We start from the raw sequence: 23,306 nt of genomic DNA, 5'->3' as shown, positions 1-23,306 counted from the left end.
TAATAACTGCAATAACATGTCTTTGCTAACATAGTGAACAAATAAATAAGTCGTACCAAAGCCCAATTCTAGAAGGTTAAATACAGTATTTTAAATATTAGTACACAAAACAAACACCTTTTATGTTTTAGGAAAAATCCTTTGAATTTCTTTTGGGGCCATATTTTATCGTCATGTTTCAAATACCAATGATCCAAGATGTAAAAATGATTTAATTATTGTGCCGTGTACCCTTTCAAGGAAATGAAGGGATTGTCAAAGAAAATGTTTTTGTTTTTGAATTGATTGTTGGCATTTTCTCATACGGCAGGTTAAGAAATAACAATAATTTATAATCATTTATAGTGAGTTACCCTTTTGGAACAGTGGTTGCAGTTTTACATCATGCTGGATCATCTGTTGGCCTCTTAAAACCTTTCAAAATAAAATTAAAAGAAAAAGAAAACCTTTTAAAAACATTTTAAGAGCACTCAAATCAAAATGTATTCAAAGTTCAAATTTAGTTGAACGATTTTGTAAAGATTTTAAATAGTGGGACAGTTACAGTAACACGTGTCGTGTGTCATGCTTGACTTCTGGAATAGGTCATAAATAGAGCAGTAAAGTTACAATGAGGATTTGGTGAAAACACAACATGCCAAAAAACTGACAAATGAAGAAGACACAAACATAACGCCACTGACAAATTCTGGTTCTGGCACTGAAGAGCCCTTCACATCACACCAGTTGAGTTTTTAAAAACAGATTACAGCTGTATTGTGTTTTTCCTTTTTGGTTTATAAGGTCTGTGCCTTATGCTACATTTTGTCTCTTCACTTAGCTCTTCAGAAGATATAGTTCATGTACAAACAAATAGTTCAGCTCCCTTATAAAAATAAAAGGATTTGCTATAGCAAGGCAGGAACTTTGGTTCCAATATAGATACAAAATAAACACAATTCAAACCAGTGTATATATACAGGTTAAGGTATTATTAACAGATATAGACACACACTACCCAGCCACAATCAGTTTTGTAGCTTAGTAACAGTAAGTTGCTTATATTTAATATCTCACTGAGACTCATCTTATTAGAGGAAACACCATTCTGATGTTTTTGTTTCTGGGAATGACTCTATTGAATGAGTCACACATTCATGAAAGGTTTGATTGCACAACTCATCTTTCAATGCTTTTCTTGTGAAGTGCCCAGATTGAGTGTGATGTGTCTGTGCTGTCACAGGCTGGAAGGTTGGGTCTGTGACTGTATCTGTGCGTGGTGGCTCGTCTGAGCCGGCTCACAGTCCTGTGGTCCTTCTTGTTCCCCTCGAGCGTACATGAGAACCAGGGTGACGGTGGCAAAGGTAGCTCCATTCACGGGGAAGGCTCGTAGCAGCGTGGAGGTGAGGCCTCGCGTGAACACCATGTAGCCCTCTCTCCTGACACTCTGTCTCACACAGTCAACAATGCCGCTGTACTGGTTGACTCCGCCCACTCCGTCTGCCTGGAGCCGTGATTTAATCACATCCACTGGGTAGGTGCAAAGCCAGGAGAAGATGCCAGCCATGCCCCCGGAAAACAGCAGTTTGGGGATCAGGTAAGGGTCATTGGGCTCACAGCCGATGCTGCGGGTCAGCACATCGTAGGTCATGAAGTACACTCCAAAGCCAGGTGTTTCGCGGATGAACGTTGTCACCATGCCTCTGTTTATTCCCACCACACCTTCACGTTTATAAATGCGTACCAAGCAGTCCAGGGAATTTTTGTACAACTTCCGAGAGGACTTCTTCTCTCCGGTGCCCTGCATTTGCATGCGGGTTTTGGCCAGCTCCATGGGGCAGCAGAGGACAGACTGAAGAGCACCCGCTGCTGCGCCAGCAAGGAACTGGTTCATGGGGGTGTCATGTCCCAGCAGACGCATGGTGTTTCCCTGAACACCAAATACTATAGCATTGATGAATGTAAGGCCCATCATGGGGGAGCCAATGCCTTTATACAAACCAAATGCCTATGGAGACAGTAAGAGACATTGCTTAAAAAGTAAGTCTCTTGCAAACATTAAAAAAAAAAAGAGATCTCATAGTTTCACTTCATGATTTCCAGCTACACTTATCTCTAGAATCTATTTGATGAAAATAGCCATCATAATTTGTCACAATAGATCTGGCTACCTCATACGAAACACCCAGAGGCCGTTGGATTAATGATCCTTAAAAAGAGGTGCGCTTTCATTAAACATCTTCACAAAAGCGTTACAGATTTTTTAGTGATCTGGATCAGCTATTCAAGCTTTAAATACCAGATCCTCAAAAGAAAACATGTATCTGTAAATAGTAATTTGTAATAGACATGTTATGATAAAAAGGGGGGGGGGGAATTATTACTCATGAAATAACATTTAAAAATAAAATAACCAGGTCAACAGGAGGAAAAATATGTTCATGTTGCTGATTTGGTCTGATTTGACCATTCGGTCACGGGACCAGGAGTGACTGACAGGGACTACCGATTAAGTCACATCAGAGTCAGGTTCACTATACACACACACACATACTGTACATGAGGACAAGGCATACTATCAGTGTTACTGCAAGCATTAGATTTGCATGGAAAAATAAATCCACTTACCGTCTCCTGCCGTATGATGGACTGAAAACAGTGGAGCGTCCCTCGGTACAGTGGCTTATCAATACTCTGAATCTGCAGCCTCACCTGCACAACAACAACAGACCCTTCAGTGATATGCAAAAAACTTAGGGAAACTAACACGTTCTACATTCTGTCCTTATGTTGTTTTTGAGGCAAATGTATAAAAGTTTTGCGTTAGTGTTATTTCACTGTGTGCGTTAAAAAGAACGTTTCGATCTACCTTGACTGTGTCAAACGGGTGTCCAACCAGGACTCCAGCAGCACCTGAAGAAAAAGATAAAATTGGACAATTATAATTAGTCTTAACAGGAAAGTAGGGATTTTTTTTAGCTTAATATAGTCATTATTATCATAACCGTGACCTTGATATTATATGTTAGTGATGGGATCGGCAGTTCATTTGAGTGTACTTAATCCCTAGAATCCGTTCATTAAAATGATTCGTTCAAAAGATTCGTTAGCCGAATCGTTCAGTGCTTAGCAGGAGCCCAGTGCCCTGCTACGTGACTCACGCCCTTGTTTTCAAGTGGCGTAGCTTGACTAAACATTAGCCACCAAATTGTCACCCGTTTCTGCAGAAGTCTTCTACAATAGACGCACAGCAGCGCGCCGCCGCGACTGTTTCGCTGAGCAAATATGCATGTGAGGTGGTGTTATCTCACACATACACTTTCATGGAAGTCACATATTTGTCTGAATGTGGCCTATATCCTTTGGAAAAAAAGGTTAAAGGCCAAGTTTGCTAATAAATATTGAATCTTTCATTTTTGTCAGGTGAATAATTTCACTGTTATATGAATAGATGTGTGATACAACCCCCCCAATATTAACAAATGAAAAACTGGAAAGCAAATGCAAGCTGTAAACAAATAACAGCTAATCCTTCATAAGCACCTGCTCTGTCACATGACCAGTTTGTAAAAAGAGCCTATCAGGAATGAGTCCGAGGTGTAAGCCAGGAAAAGGACACAAGCAGACGTGCATCTGACAGTCAGCGGTCATTGACCTCAATTTACTGGTGGGATAATACAACATGAACATCAAGCAGAGGAGGGCCCTGCACCATCTACTGTGACGAAAACAAACAACTTTATAACATTACGTGTTGTGACCCGTTTGACGTCGACCGCCATGTCAGACACACTGAAGTAACATGAGCACAGGATTGGTCGGCGAAGGGGTGTGTGCCGAGTTCGGCTGTCTGCTGATTGTGTGTGGAAACTTTAAACCGCCCAGCCATCCATTGCTTGTCAGCTCATGTTGCACTTCTGTAGAGTTTGCATGCTTTGCGTTCTTAACGGCATGCACAAGTGACACTGGGGAAAAACTGGCAAGGATGGATCACCTTTTGTTAGCAACTTTAACAGGTGTTAAAATATTAAGTGACGAAAGCAATAATACCAATAATAATCAAATAAACCTAATCTAAGATGATGTAAGCATAATGAAGAATTCTGCCATACTGCAACAACAGTATTAGGACACATTATAAAAGTATTTGTGTGTCTCATACTGATTTCCCAAAGTTTTTTATTTGTCTGATAGTCTTTCACTTCTTTTACAAAACTTCTCTGTTAATAATATATACGCTAAATGCTTTTATCACCTAGCTATAACCAGACATTTCAAAAACATGTGATGGTGGTGGAACACAAGTGACACAGTGTACTGTAAAGAAAGCATCCTTGTGATGTTTAGGGTTCAGCGTTTGTATTGGATTTAACCATTTGTCTTCCAATATCTGCTGACTAGTATGAGATCGACTCCCAACAGACTCTCACAGTAATACATGAATGACAAGTGGTGCAACAATTAAATTACAACGCCTGAATGACATTGCAGATTAGTCAATCTTGCACAGTAATGAAAACGCCCCGAGGCGAGTGTTTTAATGTAAAGCTAAAACAAACAACCCAGGGCCAAGCTCATCCAAAGGCGAAGTTTCTCAGTCAATAACGGGGCAAATTGACTTTCCTTAGAACGTTTCCGCTCTTATTCAACAAGCCTCTCCAGTGTCACGAACCGAAGAAGCCTCTTGGGTGAGAGAGATAAAACGTCTTCAAGGAAACACAAACAAAGTTGCATCCAGTTGCATGCAATGCCGAGGCTACCACTTGTCTGAAATGACATAACTAAACTGCATATTGCCTAAAGCGTGCCGTCCTGCGGTGGAATTTCGAAAACGCACTTGTAACCTGGAGGATGAGTTGCATCACATGTGTATTTGCGTGGTGCTGGGCGTGTTTGAGCTTTGGTTTGCCATCATTAAAAAAAACAACATTTCCACAGATATTGGTGAACCTGTGAGAACAAGGCGTCCTCCAGCATAACTGTTGTTCTCCTGTCAAGTGGCACAAGTGCAGCTGCCTCTGACTTACCTCCGATGCATCCAGCAACAAAGTCCATCACCGCTCGTCAACGTCACACAGCGGAGGGGAAGTTAAATGTTATCTTTATGGTGAGGAACTCGATACCCTTTGAAGCAAGCCTTTGATATGTATACGCCTTTACTTCGCCGTACACCTGACAATAAAACTGTCCGAACTGTTATTGGCTACACTCCAACCCGCTTCTATGTTAGCTAACAGTCCTAAGCTAGTTAGCAGCCCTCCTCTACGCCCTGATAAACTACAAATGTTGACAGTTCTTTCCGCTTGTTCCCTGTTTAACTGAATAAAAAACCCTTCAATAGACCGACAAGTTCCCCACAAACAGCCGCAATGTTGTGGCGTTTATGTTCCGTGTGCCTGTTTGTATGTATGCTGCCGCAGCGACCAGAGGAGGGGGCGGGGATTACCGGCATCGGGTCGGATTTTCCTGTCCAATCGAAAGAAGATCCAGCGGGACACGCCCAGACACACCGCTTCCGCAACAAATAATCCTCGCTTTTCATTGGCTGCCTGGGCGCAAGGGCTACCCAATGTCAAAATGCGTCACGAGGGCAGTGTGATGTTTTGCTTTTGAATGGACGACCTCATGCTAGCGCAGGAGGTAATTGTGTCAACACATTCTGTATTACATAAGTTTAAAGAAGGTAATTTTGTATGTATAATGTATAAATGTCTGTCCTGTGGTGGCCGACAGGGGCAAACGCACTGCAACGACACCAAATCAGGGGTATATTATAGTATAATCCATGTAGTATATGTATGACTGAAAACAAATGAACACATGACTGTGGCAGGTACACAGGTAAACTCATAATTCCCTAACATTAAAGTTAAACATTAAATATAATGTGTATGTATGTGTTTCTGTTTGATTCATGTGTTTTCCTTTCAGAAATTATACGACCTTTGATATCAGTACTATGAGAGGATCATCCCCCGAAGAGTAATCCAGCTAACACGTTTTCTAATCTGGTGAATTTTAAAGCTAAATTTGTTTCCACTGTGAATATATTTTTTTTATGCATATCCTGATCATCTTTCACTGTATTTTTGTATTTTTGCAAGCAGGACACATGGAAGAGGAGGGTGCAGGGCTGTCATGGAAGGTTTTCTGCAAAACATAAAATGTGCAAAATATTTAAAAAATAGCTGAGAGATATAATTAGATCCGATTAGATTAGATTAGATTGGATTCAACCTTATTGTCATTTAGCAGATTACAGTACAGGACCAATGAAATGCAGTTGACATCTAACAAGTAGTAACCAGTACAGGTTGTAAAATGATGTACAACAGACAGTGTATGGGTAGATAAGTATTATTTGCATGTAAGATGTATGTGTATATAGCCACCTGCCTGGTACTCAATTGCAAGTCGCTTTGGATAAAAGCGTCTAGGGGTATATGTACAGAGACCATATATATATATATATATATGTATATATATATATATACATATATATATATATACATGTAATATATGTTGTATATTGCACAGGTTTTGGGGCAGATTAAGGAATGAAAAATAAATATAAGTGCAAGGACATTAATGAAACAGTGTGCAACAGGTCAATTCTGCAGTTAAGTGAATGTAAACAGGTAAACAATGCATAAGTAAAAAGTTAACAGCTACAATGCAAATTTTACACGACAGGTGGCCAGTGTTACGGCCTCTGGGAGTAAGCTGCTGCTGGTACGGTAACGCATGCTGCTGTGTCACCTGCCAGATGGAAGTAGCATAAAACGGCCATGGTTTGGGTGGGTGCCATCCTTGATAATGGATTTTGCTTTACACATCTCTGTGTAAATGTAAGAATACATCTTTAAAATACAGTGTAATATATTGTAAGTGGAGGGATCAGGGTCGTATGCATACACATTTAATTCTGGGTAAAATTACATGGGTATGGGTCATAACAAAACTGCAGGATTTTCTATGGACGTGACATGCAAACAGCGTTGTTTATTATCCTTTCCGATCACTTTTTGAGGCCTAATCGAGTATTGTCCTCGGCCACAATAGTGTCCACCTTTAACACATGTTATCATAATATGGACATACATCATTTATATCATTGTGTTTATGTTTTAATGCAATCCAGTGGTTCTGTATGTAGGTACAGGTTGTGGTAGTTCTGTCTTTTTTTGTTTTTCCTTTTCAATTTATAGTTTTACAAATTTGTAAGAACCTAACCCAAAGCCACAGCTGCCCTAAATGAACAGTATTGATATCAAAATATATTTTTTTCTGTTTCTGTAATGGTTAATACACAAGTATATAGAAGCTATTCAATCGAAATCATGTATTTAATGTCAAATATAATTATGATTGTTATCCATTATTATGATTTTTTTTTACTGTTTTACAAAAAAACAGAAAAAAATAGTAAAGCAGGTTATTATTTCTTGATTTAGAGTTATTATTCTTTATATATACATACACACATATACACACACACTTTTATGATTAATGATATACTGTGTAAATATATATATATATATATATATATAATTATTTATGTATATGTGTATAGACATGCAATCATATATATACGAGTTAAACTAGATGTAAGATTTCTGAATGTATACCATCAACGCTAATCAGTTTAGACAGGAATTGAACAATCTGGTTGGTAATGTGAATGTAGCCGCAGCATAACCTTCGGCAATCTTCGGGTAAAACCGGAGCCGGACGGTGATATCGGCGTCGGATGCTGTGTCGTCACTCATCTACTCCGTAATAGCAACGCCCTCAAGATTCGAGCAGGTGTAACATGTAACAGGGCACGAAGTAGGTATAATGTGCGAACGAAGTAATAATAATATCATTCCTGGACAGCTGGGTAGGCAAACTGAGCGCACCATACGGGACACAGTTACGGAATATCTGCGCGTGGGTGCTGAAGGGAAAGCAGCTTGAATCGTAAACCGTAAATCGTGATGGTCACAGCTGTGTGGACAGTGATCAAAATGCAGACATTTTTTTGTTTTGCTCTGGTTGACAGTGAGTGATGCGTTGTCACTTTTCAGCACCTGTGCGGTGAACAGCGGCATTTGCGTCTTTACGCACGGGAGAAGCTCTCTTCTGACTCTACCAACCAGGCTTGTTTTCTTGGCTTGTGATGTTTTTTGCCAACTCAAGTGAAGTAAAAAAAAGTTATGTCCCTGCCCTTTCCTGTGTAAGGCTTCACCATGCAATACCAACACCACATCACACCATCTCCAAGCCTCTGAAGATGTGCGTAATTGGAAATGTTCTCTCTCCGCTACAATTTACATTTTGGGGTCATCAGCAACACCCCTTCCCACGGCACTGGTTATAACAGGTAAAACAGCAATACAATGTCAACAGTTTTCTTTTTGTTGTTCTATAATTTCATAAATGCAACAAACTATAGTTCGTTTACAGTGGATGGCAAAAAAAACTTGGAAACGAAAATGTAATTAGTATCTTGTATGACCTCCTTTTGCATTAAAATACTTCTGTCAAACATACTAGAACTACGCTTTTGAATAGATTCAAATCCATATAAAACTGTACACTGTGTTGTCTTCATTTTAAGGGTCAAATAGGTTTTGCGTGCGTTGGAGTGTGAAGTAGCCAGACTGGACCAGTAGCTTAGGCTGAAATAATATTTTGGGTCGGCCATCTTTGCCCCCCAAAAAAAGGAATTAGAACTTGAAAAATGGTAACTATAGACAAACTGGAAAAACAATTACTATTTTACTTTGTAATATTATGCATTAGAAAGGCAATGACGGCAAAAAACTGCCTATAACACAAGCTCTACCATATATGTTAAGGCTTGTACACAATACAACAGTGTAGACAAAAAAATGAATTTGCGTATCGGCTTTTGCACGACACAATTAATCATTGTATTGCACATTGTATTGTAGTGCCGGCAAACCCAAACAGCAGTAAAGTTGTTAACGTACAGTATAACATAGGCCTACATCAGACAGAATTCAGTTTGGCACCATCTGTGCCATTTGAGATTTATTAGGTACCAAATTATTAAAGCCTATTTCATTTTATTAACATGTCACTATTGGTCTAAAAAGAACTTGTTTTGGAAAAAAATAACTTTTTGTTCCCCGGTCACTTTTCAGAATATCTCTGTAGCTCATTCCCAGCCTAAAATAAAATTCAATCATATTAACGTTTTCCCTTTCCATCGCGTAGCTGTCGCCCCTCTGCCTCTACCTGAGACCTTCGAGAAAGTGCCCTCAATTTGCTTACCCAGCTGTCCAGGAATTATATTATCAATACTTCTCGTGGCCTCAAAATAGCATTTTGTGGCCATAATTTACTATTTTGTGGCCACAATTTACATTTTTGACCATGTCATGTCTGGGGGCTCCGTAAGTGTAGCCTATGATCATAATATATAATAGCGTTTGAAGGGCTACATGTCAATATTTATGACAGTTTGAAATCCTATTGTATGCACATAACCTCAGGCATCAGTGTGCTCAAGCATTTTCAAACCAGTTTTAATATATAAAACCGGTTTAAATAGACTTAAGATATGCACACATGGTCTCAAAAATCAGCTGTACAGTATAGTATATGACATGTACTACTTAAGTATCAAATATAATATTCTGATATAAAATCAGAATCAGAAAAGCTTTTAAAAGCAAGGAATTTGTTCTGGTGTCATTGGTGCATGACAAACAACAATCTCTAAATACAAACTATTAACACTTAAAATCTAAAAATATAACAATATAAAATGTAAGTTTTGGAAGAAAAAAGTATTAATAAGGTGAGGAGTTAGGTGCTAGGGTGAGTTGTATTTCAACTGGTAGGTTGTAGGGTAAATTCCTGGCTCTGCTAGTCTATATGTGTCCATGAGCAACACACTAAACCCCATGTTGCAGCGAGTGAATGGGTTTGAAAGATCATCAAGATCATCAAGACTAGAAGAGCACTATATAAACCATTACTAACTCTTCTTCTTATGACTTGATTTGGTAATAACGAGTAACAAAATAGTTATGGGAAATGTAGAGGGGAACCAAGAGTAAAAGGAAAACCAAAAGGAAAAGTAAGAGTAAAAATAGCTAGAAATACAAATAACAAAGTAAAGTACAGATATGTGAATGTTGTACTTCAGTACAGTAACAAAGTATTTATGTGCAGTCCAACACTGGTTTTATTTTCAGTTTGGAAGAGAAAATAAATGAAATGAATCTATTAAAGAACAAGCACTGATGGTGAAATTTTAAAACAAAATACAGTTAAGACTGGTGCTGTCAAAACATTAGTGCATCTATCATTTAAAACAACAAGAATCATTTTTATTATGTTGCCAGGGGAAATTGTTTTTCTTTAAACTGAACCGTTACAGTCAAATACCAAGTTGTTAGGTGCCAGACTGAGTCATTCTGTCCAAACTCTTTTATGTTTGGGTTTTGTCACAATGACTGAGCCTTTATTTTGATATCTATGATGATGGTCTTTTACACTGCACATGTCATTATTAATCAGGGAAAATTAACAGTGACCATGAATAGAAAAAAGTAACATGTCTTGTCCAGGTCGTACTTAGTGTGGACATGAGCTCGCAGTAAGAGGTGGAGAAGTTCATGCTTATTTGTGGCGCAGTTTAGTCGTTTCCATTAACAATAGAGAGATGGGATGCTGTAGGTAAGGAGAAATGCTATAATAAGTATGTAACGTGAAGTGACTCTCATTGCCACAACCAGACCCAGCATGTTAGTGACTTATTATACTATATACTGTAATACTATATTGAGTATTTATAACCTCGCCAGCTCCATCCTTCGTGCTTTCTTTTTTTCTGGAAACACACAGGGGCCTGTGGAGTTGTGGTGGGCTACCCTCTTGACACTGTGAAGGTAAGTGGAAAGTTCGTGAAGCAATCGACGCGTACGTGTAACAAGTCGACGTGACGGACATTTACATCGTATACTTTGTTTTTTCAAGGTACGGATCCAAACCCACAACCAGTTTAGAGGAATATGGCAGTGTACTGCTGCCACATTTTCAAAGGAAGGAGTAAGTAGAACTATTACAATGTACATGTCATACTGCATATAAGGGGGAAAAAACGTTTTATTTGAGACATAAAATTCACAGTTGTTTCAAAATGTGTCACTTATGGTTACAGTCAGTATGTTTCCATGCACAGTCAAGTTCACTTGGACTGGTCTTGTCCCAGTGTACAGGCACAAATGGGAAATGTATTTACTGAATGACGTTTGTCTGCCTCTGCTCCACTAGGGGGCAAAATGCCTTCTTTCAACTTGTTAGTGTTAGACAAATTTACAGTTACAAAGACAGTGAAGGGCGGGCATGAGAATATGATTTTGTGGTTGTTTTGTAATTGCCTCTCATTGATGTCACGCTTGTTTTTTTTTGTTGTTTTTTACCATTGTGTCACAAGGTGCACGGCTTCTTCAAAGGCATGACCTTACCCGTTACCACGATTTCCATGACTTCCTCGGTGGTGTTTGGCACATACAAGAACTGCCTGCAGTGTCTAAGCCAGGCACGAGGAGCTGGTTGTGGTTCAAACACCAGAGCAGAAGTCTTCCTGTCGGGTTTTGCTAGCGGTGTAGCTCAGGTAATGGATTCAATTTTACCAGCCACATTTGTGCCTGTTTTATTTTATCTGCAAACTAGATTACACTTTTTTTTTTTTTTTTTTTTTAAACAGCTTAGCTTTTATACACACATTTGTGCTGATCCGATTTCCACCCAGCCATGATCATCCATGTAAATAATGCTCCAATTGTGTAACAAACGTTTACCACAGGGGTGTCAAACTCATTGTAAGTCCGGTGCTGCATACAGAGCAGTCTAAACTCAATGGGCCGGACGAGTAAAATAATAGCACAATAATCTATAAACAACAAGAACTCCAATGTTTTCCCTTCATTATTTATCCTTTCATCCATCATATCATCATCCTTTACCTTGTTAACCAGGCGTGCATCTTTTGCTTTCCTCAGAAAGGTCACCTGATGTTAGGTGGTGACTTGCCTTATCAGCTCATAATCATGGAGGCGTGATCTTCCTGATTTGACAGGTCGACTGAAATCAGACAGGAAGATACACACAGAAACTGGTTAAGAAGGGAAAGGAAAACTTGCTGTTTAAAATGAACAAAGGTACAAAACACTTAGTGGTATCAGGAACTAAAAATTCTAGTATTTTCACATATGATTCCTCAAACTAAAGTGGAATCTAATAAAAATGCGGGGGACAAATGAAGAATTACTGTATGTATAACTACATAATTGTCGTTGATTATCTTCAGTTTAGTGTTAACTTTCCTGCTCTGCTTCTGCAAGAGTCTGAGCCTTTATTTCTCAGCAGGCTTGGAACACAACACATAATGACCCCACTTCATAGTGACTAATGCTAACTCTGCCTTGGCTCTTAAAGGGGCTGCAGCATTCTTACAACAGTCATTTATTGACTGTTATTATTATTATTATTAGAATTGGACCAGGGCCGTACGTTTGACACCCCTGATTTAACACATGTCTTTGCAGCACTATGCTTGTGCTTAGCTTATGGATTGTCTTCGGCACATCCCTAATCCCAAATGTGGATCACCTTGTAGATATTTGTACTTTTTATTTGCTCAGCTTTTTAAGATGTTTGAGTCTTGTTTTCTGCCCCAACAGTCTTTAGTTCTGGCCCCAGGTGACATCGTGAAAGTACGACTTCAGTGTCAAACAGAATCCAAGCGAGGAGGAGCCAGCGTGCCCAAACCCAAGTACCGCGGTCCAGTTCACTGTCTGCTGCGCATTATCAAAGAAGATGGATTCCTGGGACTCTACAAGGGAATTTTTCCGATTATACTAAGAGACGGTCCAGGATATTCTGTTTACTTTTTGACGTACACCACTGTCTGTGAATGGCTAACAAAAAGTGGCAAGGAAAGACCTGGTGAGTAAAATCTACAGTCCTCCTCTTGGGAAACACCTAAAAACAAGTCATTTAGACCATTAATTAATCAGGAAAATGTTTACCAACATTATAAATCAAGTGTGAAGTTCTTTTTTGCAACCAGCAGCTACACCCAACCCACTTTCTGGGATTCAGTCTTCAAAGTGGAAGACTACAGGCCTTATTTAATATCTGTCACATGCACACAAAACATGTTCATATGTATTTGCATATAGAGTGGGGAAGTGAAATCTGATCACAAGTGGTCATAGGAGAGACACACTTGGAGAAGCATTCTAATACCATTTGTGAACATAATCAAGGGTGGGCACTTGTGAGTGGATCATGCAATATGCATGCAAATACCAGGTATGAACATAGAGAATGCCAACTTCTTTGTTTTCTGTCTTAAGATGCTGTCTAAGTGGTCTAAGATTCCATGCTCCATGGCATCAACAAATGGTTTTTTAAGTTTTCAATTACAGATGTGACTTGTCTGTTTAGTTTTAAAATGTCAGCAGTTACTAAGCATTTGTCACAAATGATTTCATCGCTTTCTTTCTTGCACAGTAACTCAAAAGAGTTACCTAAGGTGTAAACTATCTGTGACTTAAGCCCTTAGTAACATCAGTGTCTTTCCACATCATCCAGATTGGAGTGGTGTTATGTTGGCAGGTGGAATAGCAGGAATGGCAGGTTGGACTATGGCAACACCCATGGATGTGATCAAATCGCGTATGCAGATGGACGGAGTCCGGGGGATGAAGCGATACAATGGTTTGGTCCACTGCTTCACAGAGACGGTGCGGGTGGAAGGGAGTAGGGTTTTCTTCAGGAGCTTTGGCATCAACTGTCTTCGAGCATTCCCGTCTAACATGATCAAATTTACTGTATACGAGATTCTTACCGGTTTACTCCGGGTTGAGCCACACAGCTTTGGAACATTCAACTGAACTGTTACACTGTCTGTTACACTGTCTGTTACACTGTCTGTTACACTGTTTTTGTCATTGTGTTTAATGTCTGTTCCATTTTTAAATGTATTTTTAAAGGAATATTGTTTTCATGGTTAACGTTACATATACATAAAATATTTAGGTAGTGAAGGTAATACATCTTAGTATGCTCAGGGGTAACTTGTTAATAACAGATACTGGACCAGCAGCCAAACACTAGATGGCCCCCCAGCCCAGTTTTTATTTTTTTATTTTTTTTGGCTTTTCTGTGACTGACAAAAAAAAAAACCATCAGCATGACTGGTGCCAAGAAACTGCAAAGCTTTTTTATTATTCAAGTCGACTGTTTAAGACCTTGAATGTAGAATTTACAAATGAGCTATATTGTACGCACAATAGTCAAACTACTAATGAAATATTTATTTATTTAGAGAGCATTTTAAAATACAGACAACTCAATTGGCAGCAACAGTAGTCATGGGCTATGAACATATAATATATATATATATATATAATATGGTCAGTAGTTACAGTCGTCAGAGTAGGTACAATAAAATTATTTCAAAGCATTTCTTAAGAGGGGACTTAAGTGTGATGTCCGTGCCAGATTATGCTGTACTGGCCATTTTTAGCTAGAATTTTATTTTTTTAAGAATTACATAAAAAACAACAACACTGCACACAGGACCACAGAAGATACAAAACTGTGAATAATTATATTTTTATAACATGTTTCAGAGGTTGTGGGACTTCTTAAAACAGGAAGCAAATGTAAATTTTATTTCTATATATGTATATGAGTATGAGGAAGTGCTCTCACTTGAGGCCAAAGGGACACAAATCCATATAGTTTCAATGTATATGTACCATTATGCAATCAGAAATGCTTAGAAATTGCCATCTATTATTAAATACTCACATATCTGAGGGAAACTGCTACTTCTACAGCATTATAATCGAGAAACGGGCACAAAAGGCCAAGTAACGCCTGTGTTTGTCAATGCATTCTGCATGAACTCATGTTGACGTGTTAATGTTCTGTTTTTATGTTATTTTCACGTGATACTGAGCTGTTTTGTGAAGCTGCACCGTGCACACAGTTGCATCACGCGCACATTCAGTCACCCAAAGCAGCCAAGATAAAGCAGAAACTGTCAAAGAATCCACCAACTCAGGGAACTGAGCTCAAGCAAGGGCCAAACAGTGTGCACATTCACACGGGATTTCCAGGGGTGGCTGGAAAGTACATATACTGTCCAGTGAGAATCCTGGATTTGTATAAAAGCAAAGGCCTAACACAAAAAAATGTCTTGGGGGGAATTTAAAGCCTCACCATTTTATTTAATGGAAAATGAGAGTTGGCCAGCAGAGAGGAAGAAATAGCTGCAGAAATCCAAGATCTGCAGAAGGTGTATGTTTAAGTGTGTTTAATAAACTTTGTTTAAGTTTAACTACATGTGTTGTTTGTCTTGATTTTCCATGGTCAGTTTATTTTCAATATGAATAGTGTGTCAAATGGATGTTTTTTTCAATTGCAACTGAATGTTAACTTCAACACTTTATTTTAAACGAGTCATAGGTTAGACATTTTCAAATTAAATTATTAAGAACCTCCAAGATATTTGATCTCACACACAAATATAAAACGTATCTTCAACTAACTTTAGCTAATGCTAATGCCGTTTCGAATGGGTAAGGAATCCTCAAATAAACAAATATACATATAATATGTATAGTCCAGAAATCTGCAAACTATCTGCAAACTATATGGACATAACGTTACTCTAAGAGTAGTCACTAAATTTCTTCGTGGACTGTTTAACTTCTTCTTCTTCCTTTTCTTTTGGTTGTAACTATTGCTTAGGTTAGTGGAATACCGCCACCTACCGGTAAATCCCCCTGAGGTTTAAATCTCTTTCGCGAATTGTATTTTGGACTACGTGTGCTTGCTGTACACTCTGTAAAGTGAATGTAGCCGCATCATAACCTTCGGCAATCTTCGGGTAAAACCGGAGCCGGACGGTGATGTCGGCGTCGGATGCTGTGTCGTCACTCATCTGCGTCACGCTACGTAATAGCAACGCCCTCAAGGTTGGAGCAGGGTGTAACATGTAACAGGGAAGAATGTTCTCAGACGTGTCAACCACCGGCAAGATGCTCCTCGCCGACTTCGTGTCCGGATCATTCGCAGGTAACAGAAATGTCGCTGTCGTGGTGTCGGTGTTTGTTTAATGCTTGGTGACTGGTGCTGTTAGCTACAGGGCTAACGTAGCTAGTGTAGCCTACATGAGCATAACATAATAATAGCGTTTGAAGGGCTACATGTCAACCTTTATGACCGTGTCTGTTTGTGTCTTTTAAATCCGTTTGTATGGATATAACCTCAGGCATCGACGTGCTAATGCATTTTAAACCGGTTTTAATAAATAAAACCGGTCTAAATAGTTTTATGACAAGCACACATGGTCTTAAAAATCATCTGTTGGAGCTGTCTGTGTGCCCAGTTACATAACATCCTTAACTGGAGGAACTGGATGTGGTGGTTTTGAGTCTTGAGTAAAAGTACAAGTATCTCACCAGAAAATGACTGTGGTAGAAGTTGAGGTCACTTTTTTATAATATTACGTCCGTAATAGTATGATAGTATATGTATATATACTGTACTTAAGTGTCAAATGTAATTTTCTGATATAAAATTTAAGTTTTAGAAGTAAAAGTATTAATAAGGTGAGGAGTTAGGTGCTAGGGTGAGTTGTATTTCAACTGGTAGGTTGTAGGTTAAAGTCCTGGCTCTGCTAGTCTATATGTGTCCATGAGCAACACACTAAACCCCATGTTGCAGCGAGTGAATGGGTTTGAAAGATCATCAAGATCATCAAGACTAGAAGAGCGCTATATAAACCATTACTAACTCTTCTTCTTATGACTTGATTTGGTAATAACGAGTAACAAAATAGTTCGGGGAAATGTAGAGGGGAACCAAGAGTAAAAGGAAAACCAAAAGGAAAAGTAAGAGTAAAAATAGCTAGAAATACAAATAACAAAGTGAAGTACAGATATGTGAATGTTGTACTTCAGTACAGTAACAAAGTATTTATGTACAGTCCAACACTGGTTTTATTTTCAGTTCGGAAGAGAAAATAAATGAATCTATTAAAGAACAAGCACTGATGGTGAAATTTTAAAACAAAATACAGTTAAGACTGGTGCTGTCAAAGCATTAGTGCATCTATCATTTCATACAACAAGAAGCCAATTTCATACACCAGCCAATGGTTCTGTCACATTGGCTGAGCTTTTATTTTGATGCCGATGGTCATATACACACTGCATATGTCATTAATCAGGGAAAATTAACAGTGACCATGAATAGAAAAAAGAAACATTTCTTGTCCAGGTCGTAGTTAGTTTGGACATGAGCTTGCAGTAAGAGGTGGAGAAGTTCTTATTTGTGGCGCAGTTTAGTCGTTTCCATTAACAATAGAGAGACGGAATGCTGTAAGGAAGCAGAAATGCTATAATAAGTATGTAACGTGAAGTGACTCTCATTGCCACAACCAGACCCAGCATGTTAGTAATGCCAGACTTTAACAAAGGCATGTTTGCTACAGCCACAGTGCATCCTGCAAAGGTTACTTAGTGGGTGATGCTTCCAAAGATAAGAGAAAATAGGCATTATGACATGATGTTGCTGAACACTTTGTTATTCATTAGTTTTATTTATTTGTATTATTAATGTTCCAATTGAGTGTTTAAGTCCATAACATTGTTTCTGCTCCGTCCTTCATGCTTTCTTTTTTTGTGGAAACACACAGGGGCCTGTGGGGTTGTGGTGGGCTACCCTCTTGACACTGTGAAGGTAAGTGGAAAGTTCGTGAAGCAATCGACGTGTACGTGTAACAAGTCGACGTGACGGACATTTACATCGTATACTTTGTTTTTTCAAGGTACGGATCCAAACCCACAACCAGTTTACTGGAATATGGCAGTGTACTGCTGCCACATTTTCAAAGGAAGGAGTAAGTAGAACTATTACAATGTACATGTCATACTGCATATAAGGAATGTGTTTTTTATTTTTTTATTTTAGACATTACAAATATTATATATAATATATAAATATATTCACAGTTGTTTCAAAAATGTGCCACTTATGGTTACAATCAGTACGTCTCCATGCACAGTCAAGTTGAGCTGTGGTTGTAGCGCAACTGTTCACCTGGACCACTGGTCTTGTCCCAGTGTACAACACTAGTGGGAAATTGATTCACTGGATGAAATTAGGCAGCCTCTGCTCCACTAGGGGGCAAAATGCCATCGGTCTTCTACCGCTGTATCCTCCACATGAGGGTCTCTGTGGGAGCTGTGCCAATCTCAGCTGACATAGGCAAAACCCTGGACAGTCTGCCAGTCCATCACAGGGCCACATATAGAGACAAACAACCATCCACTCTCACAATCACACCGTTGTTCAATTTAGAGTGTCCAATGTACCTAATTCCCATAATTGCATGTTTTTGGACTGTGGGAGGAAACTGGAGAACCCAGAGAAAACCCATGCACACACAGGAACAATATGTGGAAAGGCCCTTGTTTGGACCAGGTTGCGAAACCAGTTCTTCTTGCTGCAAAGGCAAGAGTGCTAACCACTACACCATCCACGTGGCCCTGGGCAAAAAAAAAATGTACTGGCCTTATATTTGGTTGTCTCATTCTTCTGTGGATCAGCTTCTTCTGTTATTTATGGATTAAGCCAAGGTTGAGAACTGTGTGAAAAAGTGTAACAAGTCAGGATTTTTACAGTTCTGATGACATTCTCCAGACAAAACACATTCAGGGTTTCATTAACTTCAATTTGATTTGGACAGCAATAATAATAAACTGTGTCTGTATAGCATCTTTAAAAGTAACAAGATGCTTCCTGAAGAGGAGTTCTAGTTAACCTCAGATTTACAGTTACAAAGACAGTGAATGGCGGGCATGAGAATATGATTTTGTGGTTGTTTTGTAATTGCCTCTCATTGATGTCTGGCTTGTTTTTTTTTTACCATTGTGTCACAAGGTGCACGGCTTCTTCAAAGGCATGACCTTACCCATTACCACGATTTCCATGACTTCCTCGGTGGTGTTTGGCACATACAAGAACTGCCTGCAGTGTCTGAGCCAGGCACGAGGAGCTGGTTGTGGTTCAAACACCAGAGCAGAAGTCTTCCTGTCGGGTTTTGCTAGCGGCGTAGCTCAGGTAATGGATTCAATTTTACCAGCCACATTTGTGCCTGTTTTATTTTATCTGCAAACTAGATTACACTTTTTTTTTGTTTTGTTAAACAGCTAAGCTTTTATACACACATTTGTGCTGATCCGATTTCCACCCAGCCATGTAAAAATAATGCTCCAATTGTGTAACAAACTTTTACCACAGGGGTGTCAAACTCATTGTAAGTCCGGTGCCACATACAGAGCAGTCTAAACTCAATGGGCCGGACAAGTAAAATAATACCACAATAATTTATAAACAACAAGAACTCCAATGATTTCCCTTTGTCAGTGAATGTCATGAATCATTATTTATCCTTTCATCCATCATATCATCATCCTTTACCTTGTTAACCAGGCGTGCATCTTCTGCTTGCCTTATCAGCTCCTTATCAGGAGGCCTGATCTTCTGATACACACAGAAACTGGTTAAGAAGGGAAAGGAAAACTTGCTGTTGTCTAAAAAAAAATGAACAACAGTACAAAACATTTAGTCACAGGTATCAGGAAACAAAAATTCTAGTATTTAACATATGACTAGAAACATCACATCATCGTGTTCCTCAAACTAAATTTGAATCTAATAAAAATGCTTGGGACAATTGAGAAATTACTGTATGTATAACTACATAATTGGAGTTGATTATCTTCAGTGTAGTGTTAAAGCGGACCTAGACCAGAAATTCCAATTAACGAAGTTCCAACCAATTTTTTTTAAACTTTTGTCTTGTTTTCTGCCCCAACAGTCTTCAGTTCAGGCCCCAGGTGACATAGTGAAAGTACGACTTCAGTGTCAAACAGAATCCAAGCGAGGAGGAGCCAGCGTGCCCAAACCCAAGTACCGCGGTCCAGTTCACTGTCTGCTGCGCATTATCAAAGAAGAGGGATTCCTGGGACTCTACAAGGGAATTGTTCCAATTATACTAAGAGACGGTCCATCATATTCCGTTTACTTTTTGACGTACACCACTATCTGTGAATGGCTAACAAAAAGTGGCAAGGAAAGACCTGGTAAGTAAAATCTACAGTCCTCCTCACTGATATTAACTTAAGTCAAATGTCAAAGTGTGAAATGTGCACTGAGAATGCTAGGATGTTATTAATCAGTCATTCAGTCAGTAGTGTGATTTGTTTTACTCTCTCACTCAATCAAACACAAGCACACTTTCAGAAGACCATTCAAAATTTAACTCTCATTTTGAGGCCTCAAGATTTGTGATTTGAACACTGTTTACAACTGTACATTTTTGAATGTCCTTATGTCTAACTGGGAACATTATTTACTAAATTGACATCATGTGCTCTTGGGAAACACCTAAATTTAAGTAATTCAGACCATTCATTAATCAGGAAAATGTTTACCTCTTCTTCACGGCAGCGTCACACACAGCGACAAAAGCGTCATAAAACCATATCTAACTTTAACAAACACAGACATGCTGCATACCCACAGAAAGGTCAGAAACTCAGCTAAAAGCTCATATAAACCATTCTTATGTTCACCAAACACAGTTAAAACACCGATGGATCAAACCAGCAAGAGCGAAACAACCTGTTACAGCGCACACATTGAAAAGCGGCACCGGAGCGTCAGCGTGATTATGTAAACAAAATAACACTTGTCGACTGGACAGCAGAGAACCAACAGATTCCAGCGGTACCATTTTTATCACTCTACGACCAAGATTCACCGATCCAGCCCCAAAATAAGAGCAAAACAACAACTGACTTGCAAGAAATACAAGCAGAAATGTTGTCTTATCTTTGCTGTTTGTCAAAACAAGTTATTTCCACCGGAACAAAACCACTTCTAATGAAGAACTACACTTTCCAGCATGCTAATCCCGGTCTGATTGATCATTACAGAGCGACATTAGATCGTTCTGATTATAGAAGGGCGAATGAATCTCCATATGCATGTATGTCCTTTTGACTCGCCAATGAAGTGATTGACACACATTTTGAGGTCTGGGGTCTGATTCTACCAGTTTAGAGGTTTAAAACGAGCTGTCAATCACCCAAATTGACCAAGGTAAGCCAGAGCTATAGCGCTGCGTAACTGAAGATGCTGCAGAGTCACCGAGTTGTTACTACGCACCGCACAGGGAGCAAGAAATCTCAAATGGCACAGATTGTGCCAAATTGTGCCAAATTGTGCCAAAAGAGAGAACGCCTAGACATCTCTTTACTAAAACCTCTGTCATTTCACTCTGCTTCACTTCAGCAGCATCAGACTTTGCACAGCTCATGTCCACATGTTGTTACATGACCTCCATGTGTTTTTAAGCTCTTACTTAATTTAAAAGGTGATATTTGCTTTAAAATGCAATATTTTATATTTATATATATATTTATATTTATTTACTCTGAAACAGTGGCATCTAGAGTGAAACGTACACCTCTGGTGGAATCTCACAAGTGCTATCTTTATTTTAATACCAAGATAATCCACATTGAGCTTGTAACTGCAGAGATTTACTCTATTTAGTTTGGGCATGTCATTTTTGAGCACGGACTCCAAAAAGAGGGTCAGGGAAGAAGAGGTTACCCAACATTATAAATCAAGTGGGAAGTTCTTTTTTGCAACAGCAGCGTCGCCCCTCCCACTTTTTTGGTTCTTCAAACTGGAAGACTACAGGCCTTATATAATGTCATAACTGTCATATGCACACAAAACATGTTCATATGTATTTGCATATAGAGTGGGGAAGTGAAATCTGATGAGAGACACACTTGGAGAACATTCTAATACCATGTGTGAACATAATCAAGCGTGGGCACTTGTGAGTGGATCATGCAACATGCATACAAATACCAGGTATGAACATAGAGAATGCCAACTTCTTTGTTTTCTGTCTTAAGATGTTGTCTAAGTGGTCTAAGATTCCATGCTCCATGGCATCAACAAATCGCTTTTTAAGTTATATTACAGATGTGACTTGTCTGTTTAGTTTAAAAATGTCAGCAGTAACTAAGCATTTGTCGTAAACTATCTGTGACTTAACCCCTTAGTAACATCAGTGTCTTTCTACATCATCCAGATTGGAGTGGTGTTATGTTGGCAGGTGGATTAGCAGGAATGGCAGCTTGGGCTGTAGCAACACCCATGGATGTGATCAAATCGCGTATGCAGATGGACGGAGTCCGGGGGATGAAGCGATACAATGGTTTGGTCCACTGCTTCTCAGAGACGGTGCGGGTGGAAGGGAGTGGGGTTTTCTTCAGGAGCTTGGGCATCAACTGTCTTCGAGCATTCCCGGCTAACATGATCATATTAACTGTATACGAGATTCTTACCGGTTTACTCCGGGCTGAGCCACACAGCTTTGGACCATTCAACTGAACTGTTACACTGTCTGTTACACTGTCTGTTACACTGTTTTTGTCATTATGTTTAATGTCTGTTCCATTTTTAAATGTATTTTTTAAAGGAATATTGTTTTCATGGTTAACGTTACATATACATAAAATATTTAGGTAGTGAAGGTAATACATCTTAGTATGCTCAGGGGTAACTTGTTGTAACAGATACTGGACCAGCAGCCAAACACTAGATGGCCCCCCTGCCCTGTTTTTATTTTATTTTATTTGGCTTCTCTGTGACTGACAAAAAAAAAACCCATCAGCATGACTGGTGCCAAGAAACTGCAAAGCTTTTTTATTATTCAAGTCGACTGTTTAAGACCTTGAATGTAGAATTTACAAATGAGCTATATTGTACGCACAATAGTCAAACTACTAATGAAATATTTATTTATTTATTCAGAGAGCATTTTAAAATACAGACAACTCAATTGGTAGCAACAGTAGTCATGGGCTATGAACATTAATATGGTCAGTAGTTACAGTAGTCAGAATAGGTACTATAAAATAATTTCAAAGCATTTCTTAAGAGGGGACTTTAGTGTGATGTCCGTGCCAGATTATGCTGCATGTTCCCTTATTATTGTTATTACGTGTACTGGCAATTTCTAGCTCTTCAACATATAATGATAGACCTGAAGAATCTGACTTACACATACTATCATTATATGTGAACTGAGGTGAATTGTATTTTTTTATGAATTACATAAAAAACAACAACACTGCACACAGGACCACAGAAGACACACAACTGAGAATAATTATATTTTTACAACATGTTTC

The 23,306-nt window shown here is 38.9% G+C and overlaps 3 protein-coding genes across 3 annotated transcripts; 2 read left to right on the top strand and 1 right to left on the bottom strand.

Moving 5' to 3' along the window:
* Window positions 1-1,216: 1,216 nt before the first annotated feature.
* Window positions 1,217-5,034, bottom strand: LOC310935298 (mitochondrial basic amino acids transporter-like; the record flags this gene model as incomplete). The annotated part of the gene is made up of 4 exons (XM_083899161.1): window positions 1,217-1,987; window positions 2,608-2,691; window positions 2,849-2,892; window positions 5,007-5,034. 4 exons carry the CDS (start codon window positions 5,032-5,034, stop codon window positions 1,217-1,219), a joined length of 927 nt encoding a protein of 308 aa, XP_083755287.1.
* A 765-nt stretch (window positions 5,035-5,799) lies between these two features.
* On the top strand, window positions 5,800-13,901 carry LOC310934729 (solute carrier family 25 member 47-A-like; the record flags this gene model as incomplete). The annotated part of the gene is made up of 6 exons (XM_083898524.1): window positions 5,800-5,820; window positions 10,803-10,886; window positions 10,975-11,046; window positions 11,435-11,614; window positions 12,684-12,948; window positions 13,600-13,901. The coding sequence occupies 6 exons, from the start codon at window positions 5,800-5,802 to the stop codon at window positions 13,899-13,901; spliced, it is 924 nt and encodes a 307-aa protein (XP_083754650.1).
* Window positions 13,902-16,040: 2,139 nt separating this feature from the next.
* LOC310934728 (solute carrier family 25 member 47-A-like) lies at window positions 16,041-22,503 on the top strand (the record flags this gene model as incomplete). The annotated part of the gene is made up of 6 exons (XM_083898523.1): window positions 16,041-16,095; window positions 17,720-17,763; window positions 17,852-17,923; window positions 18,967-19,146; window positions 19,907-20,171; window positions 22,202-22,503. The coding sequence occupies exons 1-6, from the start codon at window positions 16,059-16,061 to the stop codon at window positions 22,501-22,503; spliced, it is 900 nt and encodes a 299-aa protein (XP_083754649.1). The 5' UTR covers window positions 16,041-16,058.
* Window positions 22,504-23,306: the final 803 nt, after the last annotated feature.

The sequence above is a fragment of the Microchirus variegatus genome, assembly GCF_963457635.1.
Source record: "Microchirus variegatus genome assembly, chromosome: 12".
NCBI classification, from domain to species: Eukaryota; Metazoa; Chordata; class Actinopteri; order Pleuronectiformes; family Soleidae; genus Microchirus; species Microchirus variegatus.
Note: the sequence above shows the minus strand (reverse complement) of the source record. Positions and strands in the feature narration are given on the sequence as shown.